Source organism: Artemia sp. Qi Xiang Cuo, chromosome 18, assembly GCF_049724085.1.
Source record: "Artemia sp. Qi Xiang Cuo chromosome 18, ASM4972408v1, whole genome shotgun sequence".
Classification (NCBI taxonomy): Eukaryota; Metazoa; Arthropoda; class Branchiopoda; order Anostraca; family Artemiidae; genus Artemia; species Artemia sp. Qi Xiang Cuo.
The window spans coordinates 30820504-30847289 of record NC_142811.1 but is presented as its reverse complement, the minus strand read 5'-3'; the positions used below and the strand labels follow the sequence as shown (position 1 = coordinate 30847289).

Below are 26786 nucleotides of genomic sequence, written 5' to 3'. Positions count from 1 at the left end.
AAGAATGAAATTCAAAAAAAACTTTGAAAAATTAAGAGAATGTGACTGTGACAAGGTAAACCATGTCAAAACACTATTGAAATATTCCAACTCTAGCATTACAACGAAAGAAATTCAATGAACTTTAAAAAATTAAGGGAATGTAACTGTGACAAGGTAAACTACAACAAAACACTACTGAAATATTCCAACTCTTGCATTTCAACGAAAGAAATTCAATGAACTTTGAAAAATTAAAAGAGTGTAACTGTGACAAGGTAAACCACGACAAGACACTACTGAAATAATCCAACTCTTGCATTTCAACGAAAGAAATTCAATTAAATTTGAAGAATTAAAAGAATTTAACTGTGACAATTTAAACTACAAAGAGGGCTACTGAGATATTCTATCTCTATCATTTAAATGAAATAAAAAAAAAATGAACTTTGAAAAATGTAGAGACCGCAACTTTGAGAAGGTAAACCACGACAAGACACTATTGAAATAATCCAACTCCTGCATTTCAACGAAAGAAATTAAAAAGAACTTTTAAAAATCAAGAGAATGTAATTGTGACAAGGTAAACCACGACAAAACACTACTGAAATATTCCAAATCTTGCATTTCAAAGAAAGAAATTCAAAATGAACTTTGAAAAATCAATACAATGTAACTGTGACAAGGTAAACCACAACAAAACACTACTGAAATATTCCAACTCATGCATTTCAACGAAATAAATTCAAAATGAACTTTGAAAAATTAAGACAATGTAACTGTTACAAGGTAAACCACGACAAAACACTACTGAAATATTCCAACTCTTGCATTTCAACGAAAAAAATTCAAATTGAACTTTGAAAAATCAAGAGAATGTAACAGTGACAAGGTAAACCATGACAAAACACTATTGAAATATTCCAACTCTTACATTTAAAAAAAGGAAATTCAAAATTAACTTTTAAAAATCTATAGAATGTAAATTTGAAAAAGTAAACAACAACAAAACACTAATGAAATATTACCACTCCTGCATTTTCAACGAAAATAATTCCAAAAGGAACTTTGAAAATCAAGAGAATGTAACTGTGACAAGGTAAACCACAACAAAACTCTACTGAAATATTTCAACTCTTGATTTTCAATGAAATAAATTCCAGAAAGAATTTTGAAAAATCAAGAGAAGATAACAGTGGCATGGTAAACCATGACAAAACACTACTGAAATATTCCAAATCTTGCATTTCAACGAAAAAGATTCAAAATAAACTTTGAAACATCATGAGAATGCAACAGTGACATGGTAAACCACGAAAAAACACTACTGAAATATTCCAACTCTTGCTTTTCAACGAAAAAGATCTAAAATGAACTTTGAAACATCAAGAGAATGTAACTGCGACAAGGTAAACCACAACAAAACACTACTGAAATAATCCAACTCTTGCATTTCAATGAAAAAATTCAAAATGATCTTTGAAAAATCAAGAGAATGTAACTGTTATGAGGTAAACCACAACAAAATACTACTGAAATATTCCAACTCTTGCATTTAAATGAAAAGAAATTCAAAATGAAATTTGAAAAATCAAGAAAATGTAACTGTGACGAGGTAAACCACGACAAAATACTACTGAAATATTCCAATTCTTGCATTTCAATGAAAAGAAATTCAAAATGAACTTTGAAAATTCAAGAAAATGTAACTGTGACAAGGTAAACCATGATAAAACACTACTGAAATATTCCAACTCATGCATTTCAATGAAAGAAACTCCAAAAATGAACTTTGAAAAATCAAGAGAATGTAACTGTGATAATGTAAACCACATCAAAACACTACTGAAAAATTCCAACTCTTGCATTTCAACGAAAGAAAACCAAAATGAACTTTGAAAAATAAAGAGAATGTAACTGTGACAAGGTTAACCACATCAAAACACTACTGAAATATTCCAACTCTTGCATTTCAATGAAAGAAATTCAAAATGTACTTAGGAAAATCAAGATATTATAACTGTGACAAGGTAAACCAAAACAAAACATTTCTGAAATATTCCAACTCTTGCGTTTAAATGAAAGAAATTCAAAATGAACTTTGAAAGATTAAGAGAATGTAACTATGATTAGGTAAACCACGACAAAACACTATTGAAATATTCCAACTCATACATTTCATTGAAAGAAATCCAAAATAAACTTTGAAAAATTAAGAGAATGTAAGTGTGATAAGGTAAACCACGAGAAAACACTATTGAAATATTCCAACTCTTGCATTTCAACGAAAGAAAACCAAAATGAACTTTGAAAAATTAAGAGAATGTAAGTGTGACAGGGTAAACCACGACAAAACATTACTGAAATATTCCAACTCATGCATTTCAACGAAAAAAAACACAATGAACTTTGAAAAATTTAGAGAATGTAATTGTGACTAGGTAAACCACGAAAAAACACTACTGAAATATTCCAACTCTTGCATTTCAACGAAAGAAAACCAAAATGAACTTTTAAAAATTAAGAGAATGTAACTCTGACAATGTAAACCACGACAAACATTACTGAAATATTCCAACTCATGCATTTCAACGAATGAAATTCAAAAAAAACTTTTAAAAATTATGAGAATGTGACTGTGACAAGGTAAACCATGACAAAACACTATTGGAATATTCCAACTCTAGCATTTCAACGAAAGAAAACCAAAATAAACTTTGAAAAATCAAGAGAATGTAACTGTGACACGGTAAACTATAACAAAACACTACTGAAATATTCCAACTCTTGCATTTCAATGAAAGAAAACCAAAATGAACTTTGAAAAATCGAATGTAACTGTGACAAGGTAAACCATGACAAAACACTATTGAAATATTCTAGCTCTTGCACTTCAACGAAAGAAATTCAATGAACTTTAAAAAGTTAAGGGAATGTAACTGTGATAAGGTAAACTACAACAAAACACTACTGAAATATTCCAACTCTTGCATTTCAACGAAAGAAATTCATTGAACTTTGAAAAATTAAAAGAATGTAACTGTGACAAGGTAAACCACGACAAGACACTACTGAAATAATCCAACTCTTGCATTTGAACAAAAGAAATTCAATGAACTTTTAAAAATTAATAGAATGTAACTGTGACAAGGTAAACTATAACAAAACACTACTGAAATATTCCAACTCTTGCATTTCAATTAAAGAAAACAAACATAAACTTTTAAAAATTAATAGATCGTAACTGTGACAAGGTAAACCACGACAAGACACTACTGAAATAATCCAACTCTTGCATTTCAACGAAAGAAATTCAAATGAACTTTGAAAAATCAAAACAATGTAACTGTGACAAGGTAAACCATGACAAAACACTACTGAAATATTCCAACTCATGCATTTCAACGAAAGAAATTCAAAACGAACTTTGAAAAATCAAGACAATGTAACTGTGACAAGGTAAACCACATCAAAACACTACTGAAATATTCCAACTCTTGCATTTCAATGAAAGAAATTCAAAATGAACTTTGAAAAATCACTAAAATGTAACTGTGACAAGGTAAACCACGACATAACACTACTGAAATATTCTAACTCATGCATTTCAACGAAAGAAATTCAAAATGATCTTTGAAAAATCAAGAGAATGTAACTGTGACACGGTAAACTGGGACAAAACACTACTGAAATATTCCAACTCATGCATTTCAACGAAAGAAATTCAAAATGAAATTTGAAAAATCAAGAGAATGTAGCTGTGACAAGGTAAACCACAACAAAACACTACTGAAATATTCCAACCCTGGCATTTCAATGAAAGAAATTCAAAATGAACTTTGAAAAATCAATAGAATGTAACTGTGACAAATTAAACCACGACATAACACTACTGAAATATTCCAACTCTTGCATTTCAACGAAAAAGATCTAAAATGAACTTTGAAAAATTAATAGAATGTAACTGTGACAAGGTAAACTACAACACAACACTATTGAAATATACCACCTCTTGAATTGAAATAAAAAAATTCTAAATGAACTTTGAAAAATCAAAAGAATGTAATTTTGACCATGCAAACCACGACAAAATACTACTTAAATATTCCAACTCTTGCGTTTCAATGAAAAGAGATTCAAAATGAATTTGAAAAATCATGAAAATGTAACTATGAGGAGATAAACCACGACAAAATACTACTGAAATATTCCAATTCTTGCATTTCAATGAAAAGAAATTCAAAATGAACTTTGAAAATTCAAGAAAATGTAATTGTGACAAGGTAAACCATGATAAAACACTACTGAAATATTCCAACTCATGCATTTCAATGAAAGAAACTCCAAAAATGAACTTTGAAAAATCAAGAGAATGTATCTGTGATAATGTAAACCACATCAAAACACTACTGAAAAATTCCAACTCTTGCATTTCAACGAAAGAAAACCAAAATGAACTTTGAAAAATAAAGAGAATGTAACTGTGACAAGGTTAACCAAATCAAAACACTAGTGAAATATTCCAGCTCTTGCATTTCAATGAAAGAAATTCAAAATGGACTTTGAAAAATCAAGAGAATGTAACTGTGATAAGGTAAACCACAACAAAACGTTACTGAAATATTCCAACTCTTGCATTTCAATGAAAGAAATTCAAAATGAACTTTGAAAAATTAAGAGAATGTAACTATGATTAGGTAAACCACGACAAAACACTATTGAAATATTCCAACTCTTGCATTTCATCGAAAGAAATCCAAAATAAACTTTGAAAAATTAAGAGAATGTAAGTGTGATAAGGTAAACCACGAGAAAACACTATTAAAATATTCCAAATCTTGCATTTCAACGAAAGAAAACCAAAATGAACTTTGAAAAATTAAGAGAATGTAAGTGTGACAGGGTAAACCACGACAAAACATTACTGAAATATTTCAACTCATGCATTTCAACGAAAGAAAACCAAAATGAACTTTGAAAAATTAAGAGAATATAACTATGACAAGGTAAACCACGACAAAACATTACTGAAATATTCCAACTCATGGATTTCAACGAAAGAAATTCAAAAAAAACTTTGAAAAATCAAGAGAATGTAACTGTGACAAGGTAAACCATGTCAAAACACTATTGAAATATTCCAACTCTAGCATTTCAACGAAAGAAAACCAAAATAAACTTTGAAAAATCAAGAGAATGTAACTGTGACACGGTAAACTATAACAAAACACTACTGAAATATTCCAACTCTTGCATTTCAATGAAAGAAAACCAAAATGAACTTTGAAAAATCGAATGTAACTGTGACAAGGTAAACCATGACAAAACACTATTGAAATATTCTAGCTTTTGCACTTCAACGAAAGAAATTCAATGAACTTTAAAAAATTAAGGAAATGTAACTGTGATAAGGTAAACTACAACAAAACACTACTGAAATATTCCAGCTCTTGCATTTCAACGAAAGAAATTCAATGAACTTTGAAAAATTAAAAGAGTGTAACTGTGACAAGGTAAACCACGACAAGACACTACTGAAATAATCCAACTCTTGCATTTGAACAAAAGAAATTCAATGAACTTTTAACAATTAAGAGAATGTAACTGTGACAAGGTAAACTATAACAAAACACTACTGAAATATTCCAACTCTTGCATTTCAATGAAAGAAAACCAAAATGAACTTTGAAAAATTAAGAGAATGTAACTTTGACAAGGTAAACCACGACAAGACACTATTGAAATAATCTAACTCTTGCATTTCAACGAAAGAAATTCAAATGAACTTTGAAAAATCAAAACAATGTAACTGTGACACGGTAAACCACGACAAAACACTACTGAAATATTCCAAATCATGCATTTCAACGAAAGAAATTCAAAATGAACTTTGAAAAATCAAGACAATGTAACTGTGACAAGGTAAACCACATCAAAACACTACTGAAATATTCCAACTCATGCATTTCAATGAAATAAATTCAAAATGAACTTTGAAAAATCACTAAAATGTAACTGTGACAAGGTAAACCACGACATAACACTACTGAAATATTCTAACTCAGACACTTCAATGAAAGAAGTTCAAAATGATCTTTGAAAAATCAAGAGAATGTAACTGTGACACGGTAAACTGTGACAAAACACTACTGAAATATTCCAACTCATGCATTTCAACGAAAGAAATTCCAAATGAAATTTGAAAAATCAAGAGAATGTAGCTGTGACAAGGTAAACCAGAACAAAAAACTACTGAAATATTCCAACCCTGGCATTTCAATGAAATAAATTCATAATGAACGTTGAAAAATCAATAGAATGTAAATTTGACAAAGTAAACTACGACATAACACTACTGAAATATTCCAACTCTTGAATTGCAATGAAAGAAATTCAAAATGAACTTTGAAAAATCAAGAGAATGTAACTTTGACACGGTAAACTACGACAAAACACTACTGAAATATTCCAACTCATCGATTTCAACGAAAGAAATTCAAAATGAACTTTGAAAAATCAAGACAATGTAACTGTGACAAAGTAAACCACGACAAAACACTACTGAAATATTCCAACTCTTGCATTTCAATGAAAGAAATTCAAAATGAACTTTGAAAAATCAAGAGAATGTAACTGTGACAAGGTAAACCATGACAAAACACTACTGAAATATTCCAACTCGTGCATTTCAACGAAAGAAATTCAAAATGAACTTTGAAAAATCAAGACAATGTAACTATAACAAGGTAAACCACAACGAAACACTACTGAAATATTCCAACTCATGCATTTCAACGCAATAAATTCAAAATGAACTTTGAAAAATCAATAGAATGTAAATTTGACAAAGTAAACTACGACACAACACTACTGAAATAGTCCAACTCTTGAATTTCAATGAAAGAAATTCAAAATGAACTTTGAAAAATCAAGAGAATGTAACTGTGACACGGTAAACCATGACAAAACACTACTGAAATATTCCAACTCATGCATTTCAACGAAAGAAATTCAAAATGAACTTTGAAAAATCAAGAGAATCTAGCTGTGACAAGGTAAACCACAACAAAACACTACTGAAATATTCCAACCCTTGTATTTCAATGAAAGAAATTCAAAATGAACTTTGAAAAATCAAGAGAATGTAACTGTGACAAGGTAAACCACAACAAAACACTACTGAAATATTCCAACTCATGTATTTCAATGAAAGAAATTCATAATGAACTTTGAAAAATCAATAGAATGTAACTGTGACAAAGTAAACGACGACATAACACTACTGAAATATTCCAACCCTTGCATTTAAATGAAAGAAATTCAAAATGAACTTTGAAAAGTCAAGAGAGTGTAACTGTGACAAGGTAAACCACAACAAAACACTACTGAAATATTCCAACTCATGGATTTCAATGAAAGAAATTCAAAATGAACATTTAAAAATCAAGAGAATGTAACTCTCACAGTGTAAACCATGACAAAACACTACTGAAATATTCCAACCCTTTCATTTCAATGAAAGAAATTCAAAATGAACTTTGAAAAATCAAGAAAATGTAACTGTGACAAAGTAAACCATGTTTAGAAGGGACATTAGAAAAGGAACTTGCTCTGAAATGTCTTTTGAAAGGTATAACATAACATAACATAACATAGCATAACATAACATAACATAGCATAGCATAACATAACATAACATAACAAACATAGCATAACATAACATAGCATAATATAGCATAACGTAACATAACGTAACATAACATAGCATAACATAACATAACATAACATAGCATAATATAGCATAACATAGCATAACATAGCATAACATAGCATAACATAACATAACATATCATAACATAGCATTGGGGATCCGGGGGGCCCTTTGGGAGCCTGGGGGACCTTTGAGGACTGGGGGCTTCCTTCAGGGTTGGGGTGGTGGGGGATCGGAGTCCTTTGGGGTTGGGGTAGAGGACCTCACGACACTGTTCAAATGGAACTTGTGTTTTATAACGACCACAGTGTTTCACCCTCAAATCCTCTTTTAAAATCGTCTTTTAAAATGTCTCTAACTGTTTCGCCGAAATAATTCCCTATAATGTCTAAAATGGTTTCGCCCAAATAATCCCTAAACGTAATTTCTGCGTGTTCTTCTTTGTTTTTGACATCTCTGTGCTGTCACATTTCAAATTACTAGGAAACCCTTTCGTGAATCACTCTCTTCATTGCTAAGATCAAAAAATTTACCTGAAAACAATTCTTTTGAAAGAAATCCAAAGATATTAATAGACATTAGCTTGGGAACCATTCTCTTTGGTAACAACAAACTAATTCGCCTTTCATGAATCAATAATTCTCCTTAGGAACAACATTAATTCCCTTTTCGTGACAGATCAATCCATCATGACATCATCTGTCAGACATTAATTAACTTCCCCGGAATCAATTCTCTTCAAAAATACATCAAAGACATTAATTAACTTGACGTCATCTGTCTGACATTAATTAACTTCCCCGGAAACAATTCGAGGACCATAACATTCTCCCCCATCGGGCACTTGGCCAAAAACAACAACACCCTTGGAGAAAGAGGTCATTGACCGATTACGCAATCATTCTCCCTAATGACTCTATGCCCATATTTGGACTCCCGTTCGGACCTCCTGAGGCATCTCTACTTCAATATTACTGGTATCAACTGGAAGAATCGACAGACCCTCCAGTAACCTGACCTTCCATCTGCCCAGCTTCCAGTTGCTCACTGTGAAGAAATTCTTGTACCAGTGTTGACAGAGCTTCCCGGCAGTGACGATAAGGCCACCAGTGCAGACGAGGGAGGTTATATAAAAGAGGAGAATAAAGCATAAAATGGTCTGCGGCCTTTTTCACAATGTTAGGTTAATGATTTGGTTCTGGATCTCAGATTGACGAAGACTTCCTCCAATCTGTTGACCTCCTGACTTAAAGAACAAAATCTACTTGGTGAGTACGTGCGTATCACTTTCTGTCTTTGAAGGCATGAGGACTATATGGGCTACCTCTGCCAGGAGAAAAACTTCGTGTACTACCGAGGTGTCGCCGGTCTTCTTGGTAAACCCGACGCTCGAGAAGAGATTGGCGGCTCTTCATTGACAGCAACAAGCACTCTTTGAAGTGTGTGTTCCTCCACAACAGGAACCAGTAACTTGATGGATTCCAGTAACTTGATGGGATATCCATTTCAAAACAAAATGCCCTTCAGATAATTCAATTCAGGGATTATATGAGCTTTTGAACAAATTCTTATAACAATATCAACTAAAGATACAGCTACTCCTCTTTTTACACAAGGAGGGTGGTTGGAAGAGAAATGCAAATATCTATCATTATGTGTAGGTTTTCTATAGAAATTTATATACTAATAGTCCTTTTTCATCCATTATAGTCAATATATTGTCAGGTGATTGATAAATTTTAGTTTACTTGCTAATATCTTCATTTAATTTCGGACTATTTAGGATTAGATCTTTAATAATTTTTGCTTGAAGCCGTTTACCGTTGAAAGATTAACTGCAATTGTACAATTTTCTGGGTTTGCAATATTTTCAGTTCTTCTGTTTTCCACATTTATATCTCCTTTTGTTATTTTGTAGAATTTAATCGTATAGTTCTAGGTGCATCAAAATAGTAATGAAAAATATAGATTATTGGTGGGTTTTTTTCTACCTCTCATGAATAAATTTTCAATTTTTTTCTGATCTTTTTCTGTTACAAAATCGTCAAAGATAACTAGATTTTGACACGTGGGATCTAGGTCATCTGCATCAATGATATTGCTTTTATCATTACTTGCAACCATAAATAATCATAAATTAAGTTTAAGACTAAATTGATTTTACCACATCCTGAGTTTCCACAAATCAATAGTCAGAAAGGCCATTGAGGTGCAAGCAGATGTTTAGTTTTAAAACGATCTTTTTTTGTTCCAGATTCATATACTTTAATAGGTGCTTTTCCATCTATTTACTTTGTGAAATTTATGTAAAGCAAAATTCAATTACGAAGCTCATACCTTTGAAGCTTTGAATCTTATAGCTTAACTTTAATTATGAAGCTTAACTTTAATACCTAAATAGCTTAATAATACTTTAACTACCTTACAGCTTCAATGATTTAAAAACCCAAGGTACTGTGCATACTTTGTCTTTTAGTACTTATCTTGTCATTCGAACCTAGAACTTCTTTATTCTGTTTTTCTAGCAACATTCTACGCTTGTTTGCTCTTAAATTATACGGGGTTTCCGATAAGCTTTCCACCTTTCCAATTAGTACATCCTTATAGTTTTGGAGTGTTATCTTACCTTTAACAATATTCGTTTTGATACCATTCAATTTTTTCTTTGCTTTGGTTTTATAATCACTGTCTTTTAAATAATTGTATACTTTTGATCTTAAACCAACAAATTTAGATAATATCTTAACAGACACCATCTCTTTCATTAGTCCTATGTCTTTTTTATTTAATTGAGGAAATTTATAGGGGTTATCATTCTCATAATCTGAAGTATCGAATCTATCATTTAAATCAGGTTTTATATCATGATAAAGTCTTTAGTTCTTATATCATAGATACAACTATCGCTGTCCATGTAGCATAAATGTATAGCATCACCATATTTAGGTTTCGTGTATTCATAATGAAATTTGTACATAAGTAAGTTTGATAATTCTAAAAAAGCGAATCCAATGTAAATATATTTATCTAATTTAATTTTGATTTGGCCCTTCTAGTTACTTAAAATGCATCGCTAAATATGGTTTCAGATCTAGATTTTGTTTTTTTAAATTGTTTTTGTCTTTGTACATCACTAGTGATTATTTTAAAAATGTAATTGCAAGAAAAATCGTTTTTTATAAGAGGAAGCAGTGAGAAAAATCGCTCGATAAAAGAAACTGGTGTTTGTACTGGCATGAGTAGCGTGGAAAACGAATTTTTAGGACTCTATAATTCAAGCTTTTTAGGTATTAATGGTTTACATAGGAAATCAAAAATATATGGTTTTACTGTATTAAAAAATATAATCAAAGAAGTATTGAAAAATCAAAATAGTTATGCTTTACACCATCCAGCTTAACATAGGAAGCGCTGCCTAAGTAAATAACGATGTTGGCAGAATGTATTTTTTCCCCTTTAGACCAGGGCACTTCGTATCGAAGGAGTTGTCGTAGAAACTTCGAATAGCGCTCATTCGATTGGAAATGGGAAGGGCTAGTGCCCTTTTTAACAGTCGAAAGTGATAGGAAGCCAACTAACACCCCTTCAACGCCCACCATTTCCCAAAACACATCCAATCAAAATTTTGAGATAGCCATTTTGTTCAACATAGTTGATTTCCAGATAGAAATTATATTTTTGAGGAGCAGACTCCCCCACGGCCCTCAGGGCAAGGGTTGTAAGTTATGCCCTGGGGGCATGTAATGGTTTTATATAAAGCATTGTTGTAAAAATTTCAAAAAAGGCTCATTTGTTTGGAAATTCAAAGGGCTAGTGCCCTTTTTAATACTCGAAAGTGACTGGAGGGTAACTAACCCCCCTCTCATGCCCATCTTTTCTCCAAACAGATCCAATTAAAATTTTGAGATAGCTATTTTGTTCAACTTAGTTGAAAGTTCTGGAAACTAGGTCTTCGAGGATGACAACCCCTCCAGAGCCCTTCAGGGCAAGGGTTGTAAGTTATGCCCTGGGGGCATATAAGGTTTGTATAGAAAGTTTTGCCGTAGAAACTTCAAAAAGGGCTCATTCGATTGGAAATTGAAATGGCTAGTGCCTTTTTTAATAGTCGAAAGTGATTGGAGGGCAACTAAAACCCCTTCCACGCCGACCATTTCCCCGAACACATCCTGTCAAAATTTTGAGATAGCCATTTTGTTCAATGCAGTTGACAGTTCTTGAAATTATGTCTTTGAGCAGGATGATCCCCCCACAGTCTTCAGGGCAAGGGTTAGAAGTTATTCCCTGTGGACATATAAGGTTTTTATTGAAATATTTGTCGTAGAACCTTGAAAAAGAGCTTATTCGATTGGAAATTCAAAGGGCTAGAGCCCATTTTTAATAGTCGAAAGTGATTGGAAGGCAACTAACACCCCTTCCACGCCCACCATTTCCCCAAACACATAAAATCAAAATTCAGGATAGCCATTTTGTTCAGCGTAGTTGAAAGCATTGGAAATTAGGTCTTTGAGAATGACAACCACCTCAAACCTCGAAGGGCAAGGGTTGTAATTTATGCCCTGGGGGCATATAAGGTTTTTATAGAAAGTGTTTTTGCAGAAACTTCAAAAAGGGCTCATTCGATTGGAAATTGAAAGCGCTAGTGCCTTTTTTAATAGTCGAAAGTGATTGGTGGGGAACTAACACCCCTCTCACACCCACTATTTTCCCAAAAAACATTCCAATCAAAATTTTGAGATAAACATTTTGTTCATCGTAGTTGAAAGGTCCGGGAATTATTTCTTTGAGGATGAAAACTCCCCTTACAGCCTCAGGGCATGGGTTGTAAGTTAGGCTCTGGGGGCATATAAGGTTTTTTATAGAAAATGTTGTCGTAAAACTTCAAACAGGGCTCATTCGATTGGAAATTTAAAGGGCTAGTGTCCTTTTTAATAGTTGAAAGTAATTGAAGGGCAAGTAACCCCCCTCTCACGCGCACCATTTCCCCAAACACATGCAATCAAAATTTTGAGATATTCATTTTGTTCAACGTAGTTAAAAGTTCTTGAAATTAGGTATTTTAGGATGATAACCACTACATCCCCACCCCCATGTGTTTGAGATTAGAAATTGAAATAGCTAGTGCCCTTTTTAATAGTTGAAAGTGATTGGAGGACAACTAACACTCCTCTCACACCCACCCTTTTCCCAAACACATCCAAAATTTTGAGATTGGAATTTTGTTCAAGGTAGATAAAAATTCTGGAAGTCAGGTTCTTGAGGATGACAACCCCTTCCCACCCCTCAAATCTTCAAGGCAATGGTTGTAACGTATGTCCTGGGGGCATATAAGGTTTTTTAAAGAAAATGTTGTCGCAGAAAATTCAAAAAAGGCTCATTCAATTGAAAATTGAAAGGGCTAGTGCTCTTTTTAATAGGCATGTCGAAACTTATTGGAGGGCAACTAACCCCCCTCTAATACCCACCCCAACCACATCCAATAAAAATTTTGAGATAGCCATTTTTTCGACATAGTTTAAAGTTCTGGATATTATGTCTTTGAAGATGACCCCCCCCCACACCACACCCCTCAGGGCAAGAGTTGTAAGTTACGCCCTTGGGGCATATAATCTTTTTATAGAGAGCATTGTAATAGAAACTTTGAAAACTTCAAAACTCCGAAGGGCTAGTACCCTTTTTAATAGTCAAAAGTGATTGGAGGAAAACTAACATTCCTCCCAAGCTTACCATTTCTCCAAAAACATGCAATAAAAATTTTGAGATAACTATTTTGTTCTACTTAGTTGAAAAGTCCAGAAATTATGTTTTTGAGCATGACATTTCCCCCCACAGCCCTCAGCGCAAGGGTTGTAAGTTATGTTTTGGGGGCATATAAGGTTTTATAGAAAGTGTTGTCGTAGAAACTTCAAAAAGGGCGCATTGGATTGGAAACTGAAAGCACTAGTGCCTTATTTAGTAGTTGAAACTGAATGGAGAGAAATTAACGCCCCTTTAACGCCCACCAGCTCCCCAAACACATCCAATCGAAATTTTGGGATAAATATTTTTTTCAACATAGTTGAAAGTTCTGGAAATTAGGCCTTTACCAGTGCTGTCATAGAGACTCCAAATAGGACTCATTCAATAGGGAATTGAGATGCCTAGTGTCCTTATTAATAGTCAAAAGTGATTGGAGGGTGAACCCCCCTCCCCATACCCATCATTTCCCCAAACACTTACCATCAACATTTTGATACAGAAATTTTGTTGGAGGTAGTTGAAAAGTCCAGAAATTATGCTTTTGAGTATGACAACCCCCCACGGCCCTCAGGGCAAAGGTTGTAAGTTATGCCCTGGGGACATATAATGTCATATAGAAAGTGTTGTCTTAAAAACTTCAAAAAGGCCTCTTTTGATTGGAAATTGAGAGGGCTATTGGCCTTTTTAATAGTCGAAAGTAATCAGAGGGAGAATCATCCACCCCCCCCCCCACGCCCATCATTTCCCCAAAGATTTCCGATCAACATTTTGATATGGTAATTTAGTCCAATGTAGTTGAAAGGTCTGAAAATTATTTCTTTGAGGATGACAACCCTCCCCCCCATAGCCCTCAGGACAAGGGTCGTAAATTGTACCCTTGGTGCATATAACGTTTCTTAGATTTTTGTCTTAGAAGGTTCAAAAAGGGCTCATTCGATTGGAAATTGAGAGGACTATTGTCTTTTTTATTAGTTGAAAGTGATCTGAAGGCAAATGTTTTCCTCCACGCCTATCATTGCCCCAAAAACTTCCAATCAAAATTTTGATACAGCCATTTTGTTAAGCCTATCAGAAAGGTCCGGAAATTATGTCTTTGAGGGTAACAAATCCCCCAGCCCTTAGGGCAAGGGTTGTAAGTTATGCCCGGGGGGCATATAGGGTTTTTATAAAAAGTGTGGTCAGATGAACGTCAAAAGGGGCTCATTGAATTGGTGATCAGATACTCTAGTGCTCTTTTTGAGAGTCAAGGTGATCGGAAGGCAGCTAACCTCCCCCCCCCCTATCTAGAGACACAAGCTTAATATTGTCTCGAAATGCATCTAATAGAAATTTTGAGATAGCCATTCTATTCAAAATAGTCTAGATATCATATAACAAGGATTTTAGGGCTGAAACAAACCCCAAAGATCAGGGGCAAGGATTTTAAGTTATGCCCAGGGAGTATTAAATGTTCTTATTGAAGGGATGGTTGTTTTACTTCAGAAGAGGCTCAATTTTTCTCCCTGAAAAAGACTATTTCATTGTAAAACAAAAAGAAATTAATAAAAAAAACTATTTCCACAAAATAAGTTTTTCCAAAAAAAAGTGAAGAATTCCATTAAGCCAAAAATGAACAAAAATATAATCAAATAATCTACCAATCATACAACTACCACAGATCAGTATCAATAAAAAATGAAACCCAATACAAACAGAAATTAACATAAGTCAAATTATGCTTTCTAAAATCTTTACTGAAAAAATTCTTTTAAATGTTTTGACTTTTGTAACTTTAAGAAATCAAAAATTAAATAATATTTTAAGGAATAAATATCAGCATATGTATTAAACTGACAATGCACATTTTTGCAGTAAATTCTTTTGAATTCTTTCAGCAAAGTACAAATTATAGTCAGGCTTTTAGAAAGCATAGCGTTTAGAACTCTACTCAGATTAATTTCTGCTCGTTTAGAATTTGACTTATTTTGATTTCTGATTGTTTTGTGTTTAATTTTATTTATTGATACAGATTTGTGGTAGTTGTATGCTTGGTAGGTTATTTGATTCCATTTTTGTTCATTTTTAGTTTAATAAAGTTCTTTACTTTTTTTTGAAAAACTTATTTTGTGCAAGACATTTTTTTTATTAATCATACATTTAAAGAAGACGTGTCTACACTCATTGTGTCAATGACCATTGGCAAGCAGATTTGGTTGAAATGCAGCAATTTAAAAGTGAAAATAACTATTCTAATTATATTCTTACAGTCATCCATTGTTTTAGTAAATATACTTAGTATATTCCTTTAAAGACATTTAAAATAGAAAACCTACAAAATTACAAACAGATAAAGGTAAAGAATTTGTCATGAAAAACGTTCAAGCATTTTTTAAGGGTCATGAGATTCTTCGGTTCTCATTTGAAAGTGAATTGAAAGCTCCAATGTTTGAAAAGTTTAATAGAGCAATGAAAGAGAAATTATGGAAATATTTTACTCATAACAACAAAAAAACGTTGGATAGATGTATTACCCTTTATCATTGACAATTATAACAATACTTATCATCAATCCATCAAAATGAAACCAATAGAAGCGAGTAGAAACGGAAATGAAAACAAGATATACACTAATTTATTTACTGATGTCGAAGTTCAAAAACCATCCTTAAACAACTTACTTTACTTTCGGCGGGAACCAGACGATGAACTGTCCTGCCCGGCACCAAAGGATCTTGGGACGACTGTCGACGGCCACTTAGACCTGTCGGCTGCAGCTTCTCCGGCGATCTTCAGCCAGTCTTTGTCCCATCTCCGACCGTGTCTCCTGAATCCTCCCCACGGTTCCAGGTCCTCCTTGAATTTTTGCCACAGGTTCTTCTTTTGTCCTCCTGGTTTACGTTTCCAGGAGGGGCTGGTTCGCAGACAAGGACGTCTCGACATATCGTGCCTTCGGGACGGCGCAATGTGTTGCCGAGGAGCTTCAGGCGACGGCTTTTAATGATACGCGATAGCTCTTCTGATTGGCCACAGCGACTCCTTACTTCACTATTGAAAATCCTGTCCCATCTCTTAATGCGGAGAATGTAACGAAGGCAGCGGTGGTCAAACACGTCCGAAGTTCTTGCGTCTTCAGCCTTGATCGTCCATGTCTCGCAAGCATACAGTAGTGCTGCTCGAACAGTTGCAACATAGATTCTGACTTTTGTTTTGGTTGAGATCTCCCGTCTGGTCCATAGTGCTTTTTTTCAGACTAGTAAATACTCCCCACGCTTTTGCTATGCGGACAGAGATATCCCTTTCAGCTCCGCCATCTGGTGTTATGGTAGAGCCAAGATACTTAAATTCCTCGACGTTTTCTATTGGCTCACCGTCGAGGGTAACTTGGCAAGGAGCAGGTTGGTTGAGAGCCAATACTTTAGTCTTTGAACCGCTTATGGCCAGTCCGATGCGCTTTGAGACCTCATAGGTATCGTCGATCATGCCTTGTAAGCTGTCGGCGGTAGTTTCCAGCTCAGCAACGTCATCTGCGAAGTCCAGATCTGTCAGGGGCTGAAGGAAACCAGCTATTTGTCCGAAGACTATTCCACTGTGGTTTCTCATTGCATTATACATGATCCAGTCTATCGCGTAGTTGAATAATATAGGCAAAAGGGGGCATCCCTGCTTTACCCCGAACTCCACTGGAAACTTAGGGGTGTCATTGCCGGAATCACGGACGCAAGTCTCAGTGTCCTTATACGCACTTCGGAGTATCTCAATGAGCTCCTGTGGCGCATCGTCTTCAGCCATAATTCTCCATAGCTCCTCTCTGATGAGAGAGTCGAAGGCAGCTGCAAAGTCAATAAAGGTGATGAGAAGGGGTAGATGAAACCTGCTGTAATGCTGAAGGATGAGGCGAATCGTCAATATCTGTTCTGGACAGCCTCTGCCTGGTCTGAAGCCTGCTTGTTCAGGACGGGTTAACTTGTCACGTGCGTCTTTGAATTGATTCAAAAGAAGGACACAGAAGATTTTCATGGCATGGTTGATCAGGGAGATACCTCTATAGTTTCCGCAAATGGCCATATCTCCTTTTTTGTATAGGGGAACGAGGATTGGTACTTTCTTGTCTTTTGGGAAGGTCTTCATCGTCCATATCTTGACAAACAGGTCGGTTTGGCAGCATAGTAGAGTTGGTGAGGACTTGAACATTTCAGAAGGGATCCCATTCTCTCCAGGAGTTTTATTGTTTTTCATGCACTTCAGCACTTTTTGTACGTCCGCAATACTTGGCGGATCGAGGTTTATTGCGTAGGGATCTCTAGCAGCACTCGAGAAGGCAGGTAGATCGCACGGGGGTTTGACAGGGCTCAGTAGCTCATAAAAATCCTTAAACAAGTTCAGGGTTGATAATTTGGTTGTGATTTTGATCAAATTACACATGTGATTTGGACCAAATTAAACATCTAAAGAGTTTAAAATAGCTGCAGTGAAACATGCAACCCCTATAATATTTGAACTGTCAGATTAAACTGATAAACTCATTATTGGTGGTTTTTAGGAAAAAAAAACTCTAGGGCGTTATTCAATAGAAACTTTCATTCTATAAATGAATCCTATAAAGTTGAAAAAATAATTAGTGAGTATAGTGAAAAGTAGAAAAACTTAAATAGTCAAGCCGGATTTCGTGACTATGCTGAAAAGCTGGGTACCCTAATCCTTGAAGCGGAAGATAAAATTAAAAATATTATTTCTGATAAATTACATGAAAATGACACTAATTTAAGAAGAAAAATCAATCTTTGAGCAATACATTAAATTTTCAAGCAAGCAATCAAGCTCACTCAAGTCAAGCTATTTTACCCCCGAATAAACCAAATTTTATTGCTTAAGTCGATTCTGGGATAAATGAAGGACTTTTGACATATAACAGTAAGGACAATAATCCTAATGGATTAATTTAAGAAGAAAATTCCAACGACTGGATCAATCTTTGAGCAACACAGTAAGTTTTCAAGCAAGCAATCAAGCTCACTCACTTCAAGCTATTTTACCCCCGAATAAACCAAATTTCATTGCTAATGTGGATTCTGGGATAGATGAAGGGCTTTTGAGATACAAAGAAATGGAGGAAAATTTAGTGAATTAGAAAAAAATCTCAGTTCATAAATATCTATAGAAGAAGGTTAAAAGCTATTAAAGATAACTTTGATGTTATACAACCTCAGCAAGGAACTGGGATTTACATGAATGAGAATGATACGATTGAAAATTATACAGTTTGCTAGGCAGCAGAGCTGCTGAAAATACATCTGATGAAGCGAGAGATGAATATATTGACCTGTTTGATTCATTATTCAAAAGAAAATTATTAATAAAAATGATTATAATACTATTTACAATAGCTATCTCAGAATTCGAATTTTATGAAGTAAATACTTTTCTAATGAATGGTTTTGATTGTTACACTGGGTAATAGTAAAAAAACCGCCAGGGGTTTTTCAACTGATTTAGACTAATTTCTATGTTCTGAGTCCGAATATTGAATTCATTCTGCTCTATCAGGTGAAATTGTTTAGATACAGCCATAGGCCTACCTGACGAGCTATGCTAATATCAGGGCTTTCGAGTTCAATCATATTTTTTTAAGTATATATTGAAATACAATATTATTTCATTTGTCTAAAGTAGCTGCATACGTGTATCCGTGATTGCAAGGCTATTTAATTATTCCTTAGCCAATCAAATCGATTCTAAATTTTATTGCCTGACTTTAACCTGCAGTTTTATATTTCTTTCACTTGGTTGATATGGCTTCGGCGCAATGGTCGTGCAGGAATGATACTGACGTTTTCTGCTACATCTGCGGAGATGACACAGTGTCAGTGTACAGGAGGAACGTCACAGGATTTTCAAAGCGCTCCTACGAGGATTACTTTGAAGTTAAACTGGGTGACCAAGATAAGTCTTGGGCACCACATACGGTGTGCAAAACAAACATGGAGTACCTCAGGCGGTGGACAAAGGGAACAAAAACTTAATTTAATGCTGGGATTCCAATGGTTTGGAGGGAGCGGCTAGACCCTTCATCAGATTTTTACTGCTGCGTTATCAATATTACTGGTATCAACTGGAAGAATCGACACAGTCTCCAGTACCCCGATCTTCCATCTGCCCGCCTTTCAGTTGCTCACTGTGAAGAAATTCCTCTACCAGTGGTGACAGAGCTTCCCGACAGTGACGACAAGGCCACCAGTGCAGACGAGGGAGGTTGTATAGAAGAGGAGAATAAAGCACAAAATGGTCTGCGGCCTTTTTCACAATTTGAGCTTAATAATTTGGTTCAGGATTTCTGCTTGAAGAAGACTTCCTCCAAGCTGTTGACCTCCTGATTTTAAGATCAAAATCTACTTGGTAAGGAAGTGCGTATCACTTTCTGTTGTAGAAGGCATGAGAACTATATGTGCTACTTCGGCCATGAGGAAAACCTCGTGTGCTGCCGCGATGTCACCGGTCTTCTTGGAAAACTCGACGCTCGAAAAGAGATTGGCGACTCTTCATTGACAGCAACAAGCGCTCTTTGAAGTGTGTGCTCCTCCACAACGGGAACCAGTTCGCCTCAATCCTTCTTGTGCATTCCACAACTCTCAAAGAAAAATATAAATCGAGGAAGTACGTTTTCGACAAAATTCAATATGATCAGCACCAATGGACCATTTGCGACAACTTCAAGATGGTGAGCCTTCTACTTGGTCAGCAGTCCAGGTTCACGAAGTACCCATGCTTATATGTATTTAGGACAGTTGATACAGATCCCACTACAAACCATATCCTTGTTACAACAGAATGCCAATTACAACAGCAGAGATCCCAAACGAACAGATCGCAGTTACAACAGAAATTAGAATAAATAGCCGAGTCAAGTTCAAAACGAGCAAAAGTTAATATTAGTACGGCTGATATTGCTCATGCCTTCTCAAGGCCAGAACAGAATTTGCGCTTTACTGAAAACAAAACAAGCTATTCAATTTTTTTTACTTTCATATATAAGAAATTACCAAAACTTTAAGGAAAAAATGTCAGTATATGTCTATGAAACTGACAATTCCCGATCATTCATGTTTGTTTTTTCTTTCAGTAAAGCGCAAATCATTTTCTGGTCTTAAGAAGACATGGGGGTTATCAGCCGTACTAATGTTAATTTTTGCTCGTTTTGAGTTTGACTCGGCTATTTATTGTGTTTCTGTTCGTTTTGAGTTTCATTTAGTTATTGATAGTGATTTGTGGTGGTTCTACGCTTGGAAGATTATTTGACTTTATTTCCGCTCATTTTTGGCTTAATGAAACTCTTTACTTTTCTTTGGAGAACTTGTTTTGTGGAATTCTTTTTTAATTAATTACCGTACTTCATAAGGCTAGTTTTTATCCTTTTTTTTTAGTATTGAAGACAACTTGGCGAAGGTGTTTGCCGAAAAATTCGATTGTGTCAATTTTCCTTCTTTTCTGTCCACTGGCTGACATTATCCTCGTTTTCGTTGGCTATTTAATTTTATTATTCAATTTTTGCTTCTTATTTGTTATAAAAAGCATGAGATGTATCGTTTTTTTTATTTAACGCTATTTCACTGATTTTTGTGGTATGAAATTAAACATAATTTCATATTTTAGTCTACTGGTCCACAGATCATTGGGTTTTGGAAACTGATTACAGGAGTTTCAGCGTTGTCTGGAGCTGTTCAATCAACAAACTGAGGTTGAAGTCAGGTTAGTTTTTTTTATTTCTTTCAACCTGAAGTATAACAAACTATCTAGTGGTTTAACTCCTCTCTCTCTTCCTCTCTCTCTCTCTCTCTCTCTCTCTCTCTTTATCCTCTTTCTCTTTCTTCCCTCGCTCTCTCTCCCTCTGTCTATTATCTCTGTCTCTCTCTCTCTAATAGATAGGTATATTCATTAATACTTACCTTCAAAGAATACTATAACGTCGTTCTTCTAATGTAATATTTCTAACTTCTTCGCTGTCATTTTTGAGTCGTTCTGATTTTTACTGTCGCTCGTCTTCTAACAGCACAATTTTTTGTTCTTCACACCATTTTTGCACGTTCTGATACTCACTTTCTTGCGATTGCTTGTAATTCTCATTGCCGCTTATCTTCCTTGCCCTTTTTATCTTTTTATGCTCGCTATGACATATCATTTAGTCGCATATTTCCTTGTTCTTTGCTTTTGTTTTTGACTTGTTGAAATTGTCACTAACGGAAGTATTCTGAATGTATATATTTGTTCTTCATTTTCGTTTATCATTACTTTAGACATTTTTCAAGCACCTTTTTCCTTAGCTGCTTGGATTGGTCTTGTTATATTTGATAGTCCTGATTGTTCATTTGTCCTCTAGACATTATAAAACTACGTAAAACGCCTTTTGTAAATAGACTAATTACGCTTGGTATTTTCTGCTTAGCAATGTTCCCTTTGTAATTTTGCAAGTGTCATAGATACAAAAACTATACGTTTACTCCTGGGAGAGAGTGTTGGAAAGGATTTAATTTATTCTCTTGATTTTTACTTATAAATTTGATGTCAGTCATATTATTTTCCTTCTCAATCATATGTTCCTTGTGTAATTTTGCCTGTATCATAGAAACTAAAAACGATACAACCACCACTGAGCCGAATACGACGTATATACTTTTCGAATGTGTTCATAAATATGACGTCACTCAGATGAATCTTTTTTTTTCAAAATTAAGGCTCTTAACTAATTTTCTAAAATTTCTGACATAAAGATCGTTTTTAGGCCAAAAATCCGAGGATACTGATTTTCCCCAAACAAAAATGGGGCCGGACAATTTGAGTCTCTTCTTGATGTCATGTCGTCACCATAGGTTCGATACAATCACCCTGGAAAAAATACAAATTCTTCTGCAAAGTTGTAAGCTTTTCAGATCGCTTTTTGTGGCCAGAAATGTCAATATGGCAGTTTAAAAAAAAACTATGCAGCTGATTTCGAGGCCAGGCCTCGGCATTCGGCAAACGGCGAGATTGTATTTATTGATTCTCGTTGCTGTCGAAGATTGTGATGGTGACCTAATATTTCTCTCTTCTTCACTTTTATTTTTGATTCGTTCTGACTTTGGCTGCTGCTTCTCTTCTAAAATCGCAATTTTTTGTTCATCACTTCAGTTTCAACACGTTCTAAAACTTTCTTTCTCGCTATCGCTTTTAAATCTCGCGGTGGCAGATTTTTTAACCACACATTTCTTTGTTTTTCAGTTTCGCTTTTAATTCGTTCTGCTCCTTGTTGTCGCAAGTCATGTAACTGCATAATGTTTTTGTTCTTCATTTTTTGTTTTTGACGGGTTTTAATTCTCGCTGCCACTCATCTTTTAACCGTATCTCTCTCTGCTCTTCAATTTTATTATCAAATCTTTGCGATTATCGCTTTCGGAAGTATTTGAACTACATATTACTTTGTTCTTCATTTTAGTCTATCATTACTTCTGACATTTTTTCAATACACTTTGACCTAGCTGCTCGGATTGGTCTTAACGGTCTAGGTTGTTCATTTTCACCCGTGAAATTAAATTTCTCAGGTAATCCTCTTGATCTTGCCTCATTTGGTGGTTTAGTGTGTTCATTCTGAGCAATTGTTCATGTACATATTTTTCCTCTCGGTATTATGAAACTACCTAATACGCCATCGTTGTACACTGGACCCCAGTGCAGCTGGATTGTATATATTGATTCTCATTGTCACTAATCATCTAACCGTAAACAATTTGAGCCTCTTCTTGATGTTATGGCGTCAATAGAGGCTCGATATAACCATCTTTTCGAGAAACATAAATTCTGGAATATTCCAATTTTAAGAAAAAAATTGAACTATGTAGCCGATTTTGAGGCCAGGTTATGGCACTCGGTGTTTGGCAAGTAGTAAACTATTAGGGAATATAGCGGGCTATTAGAAACCTGTCTATAACATATGCTGATTTGACGGGTGATTTAATGTCCTTGGTAAAAGCCCGTCAAGCATAGACTGATAGATCTATCGTAAAATACCACTTATGCTAAGTTCAATATCCTAAGAGATTAAAAAAAATACCAGTTCAGTTTGGCCAGAGGGTAATATATTCATTTTTAGTATAACATACAGGTGTAGATTATGATTTTCTACAGTTTGAATATAAATATATATATATATATATATATATATATATATATATATATATATATATATATATATATATATATATATATATATATATATATATATATATATATATATATATATACCTACAAGACGCGAAACCTACAAGACCTGTTAGAGGACTTCCCGGGGTCATGGGCCAACCCGGACATGTTTCTGAGTCAAAAGTTGTCAAACAGGTTAATAACCTGTAGCTTATAGGTATCAGGGATCTTGTCCTATATAGCTTACATTATTAGAGGAATCAAAGGTATCTCAGTTGGATAAAGGTAACTCAATTTGGCTTGAATGATCTTAATTAATTATTTTAATAATAGGATGAACCAGAGGACAATAAAATTTTTTTTTTAATTGCATCAAATGAGAGTGATAAAAGGGTTAAAACTGCTTACCAGTTAAGGTAAGTCTGAGGGGATGGTAACTCTCACGCAATTTAATATAAATGTTGGAATAAAATCATTAGTATCAGTCTATGGAAACGATTAGCGATGACAAGAAGATTTTGTTACTGAACTTGGCTTTACTTCTTGGCTGTGTTGTGTATAATACACAAATACCAATTGAGCAGTGTTGCCAATATAAAATATGCTTTGAAACTAATAGAGTCGTAGGCGCCAAGAAAAGATCACGTGAATTGACCTAGCTTTCACTGCTCGGACATGGTCACTATAATACACAAGTACATATTGAGGGATGGGGGTAATGTATAATATTCTTTAGCAATGGAGTATAATAAAAAGTTGAAACTAATAAAGTTATAGATGCCAAGAAAAGAATTTTCATATAGATTTTCAGGACAATCCTTAAAAATCCTTAGAAATCAACTAGTGAGATTATTATGGATTTGAACCATCAAGGACGGCAACCATCAATGACTCTAACCAGCAAAGACCTCAACCTCCAAGGGCTCCCTCTCCACAACCACCGAGAAGCCCCCTCCCTCCAATTTTTTCTCAAAATGACACGAAATATGCTTGCAGCTGTACCAATCGTACTCTATATTTGCTCATACACGCGATGTGGCTTTCCCACTGGTACTCCATGTGTGGTTATCGACACTACGAAGCTGTACCATTTGAGAACTACAGTTACATCAATCAAGAATGTAGTAGATTTTAACAAGGATCAATGTTTTGAGTTGGACAGATCTTTTTATTGTTACTGTACGATTTGTAATGGCCACTATCATGACTTCAGTAATTCATATGAGAGTAGTGCAGTAAATTTAGAAGTCGTGGAAAATGAAATAGAAGAGGACAATCTGCAAGAAATGAGAAGTAGAATCTTTGATGAAATGGAGAGAATAAGGACAGGCTCATCAGTTTCTGCAGTGGAAGAGAGTGACCAATATCACAAGAAACAATACAAATATAGAACATCCTCTCCTTTTCAAGGAAAATCAGGAGCACAAGGAAGGTCTCAAAAAAGGAGGTTCGATATGGTAGAAAAGAAAGACCCAAAGAAAAGACATAGAGAAGATGGATATCTCTACAGGGGCACTATCAAGAGAGAACACGATGAATTATTTTACGGAGCAGATTCGAAATGCCCAAAAGTTGCACAATGATATTAAAAATGTATAATAATATATGTAACATATTTTTCTGTTAATATTCTACATTTCATTATTTCAATAAAAATATTTTATGCATTACTTTGTTAATATTTTATATTAAAAAATATTTTATGTAAAACATATTTTATTTCCATTATTTTTAGGGTACGCTAGCATGTCAAACGCTTAGAAAGTTTATTAATAAGTTGGAGATTTATTATTTTCTTTGGAAAAAGTTATAATTGAACTGTAACTTTTTTCTTTGAGAAAATTCAGAAGAGAACTTGAACTTTTCCACTATACATGTGTGTCTGAGTGGGTGTGCTGTCATCTATAAGTAGAGTTGAAAAGCTGTGATCACTCAACTTTAATTTCACGTAAGAAAGTTATAAGTCATTACAAAAAAAGATTTTTCTTAAGCATATGACTAATATTCGTTATTTGCCTTTTTCAAGTTCCCTCTGACTCAACAGGGAAGAAAACAACTTTAAGTTCATGTAAGTAAGTCACAAATTATTTGAAAAAGATTGTTCTTAAGCATATGACTAATATTTGATATTATTCTTATTCAGGTTCCCTCTGAGTCAACATGGTAGAAAACAACTTAAGTTTCACGTGTGTAAGTTATAAGTTATTTCAAAAAGATTGTTTTTTAAGCATATGAATAACATTTGAGATTTTTCTTTTTCAGATTCCCTCTGAGTCAACATGGAAGAAAACAACTTTAGTTTCACATAAGTAAGTTATAAACTATTTAAAAAAGACTGCTCTTAACCATATGACTAATATGTTATATTTGCCTTTAATAGGTTACTTCTGACTCAACATGGAAGAAAACAACTTTAAGTTCACGTAACTAAGTTTTTAATTAGTTCAAAAAAAATATTCTTAAGCAAATGGCTAATATTTGATATTTTTCTTTTTCAGGTTCCGTCTGAGTCAAAATAGTAGAAAACAAGTTTAAGTTCACATAAGTAAGTTATAAATTATTTCAAAAAGATTGTTCTTCAGCATATATCTGATATTTTTCTTTTCAGGTTCCCTCTTAGTCAACATGGAAGAAAACAAGTTTAAGTTCACGTAAGTAAGCTATAAATTCTTTGAAAAAGACTGTTCTTAAGCATATGACTAATATATTATATTTTTCTTTTTTCAGGTTTCCTCTGAGTCAACATGGAAGAAAACAACTCCAATTTCACTTATGTAAGTTATATGTTATTTCAAAAAGATTGTTCTTAAGTAAATTACTATTATTTGATATTTGCTTTTTACAGGTTACCTCTGAGTCAACATGGAAGAAAACAACTTCAAATTCACGTAAGTAAGTTACATTATTTCAAAAATATTTTTCTTAACCATACGAAGAATATTTGATATTTTTCATGGAAGAAAACAACTTCAGTTTACGCAAGTAAGTTATACACAATTAAAAAAAAAATGTCAGCCTGGGTCAACCTGGAAGAAAAACAACTTTTTTTTCAGGTTTGCTTTGAGACAACATAGAATAAAACAATTCAAATTTACGTAACTAAGTTGTAAATTATTTAAAAAAATTATTCTTGGCCATTTGACTAATATTTGAAATTTTTCTTTTTTCAGATTCTCTTTGAGTTAAAATGGTAATAAAAAACTTCAGTTTCACG

General features: G+C 34.1%; 1 protein-coding gene across 1 annotated transcript in view; it reads left to right on the top strand.

Annotated features, from left to right (window-relative positions):
- LOC148941408 (apolipoprotein D-like) overlaps nt 1–26786 on the top strand; it is a 127757-nt gene that overhangs the window by 79164 nt on the left and 21807 nt on the right. Inside the window, exon 4 of the mRNA XM_089104419.1 lies at nt 21053–21148. Coding sequence (XP_088960545.1) covers nt 21053–21148 — 96 coding nt within the window. The remainder of the gene's footprint in view (nt 1–21052; nt 21149–26786) is intronic.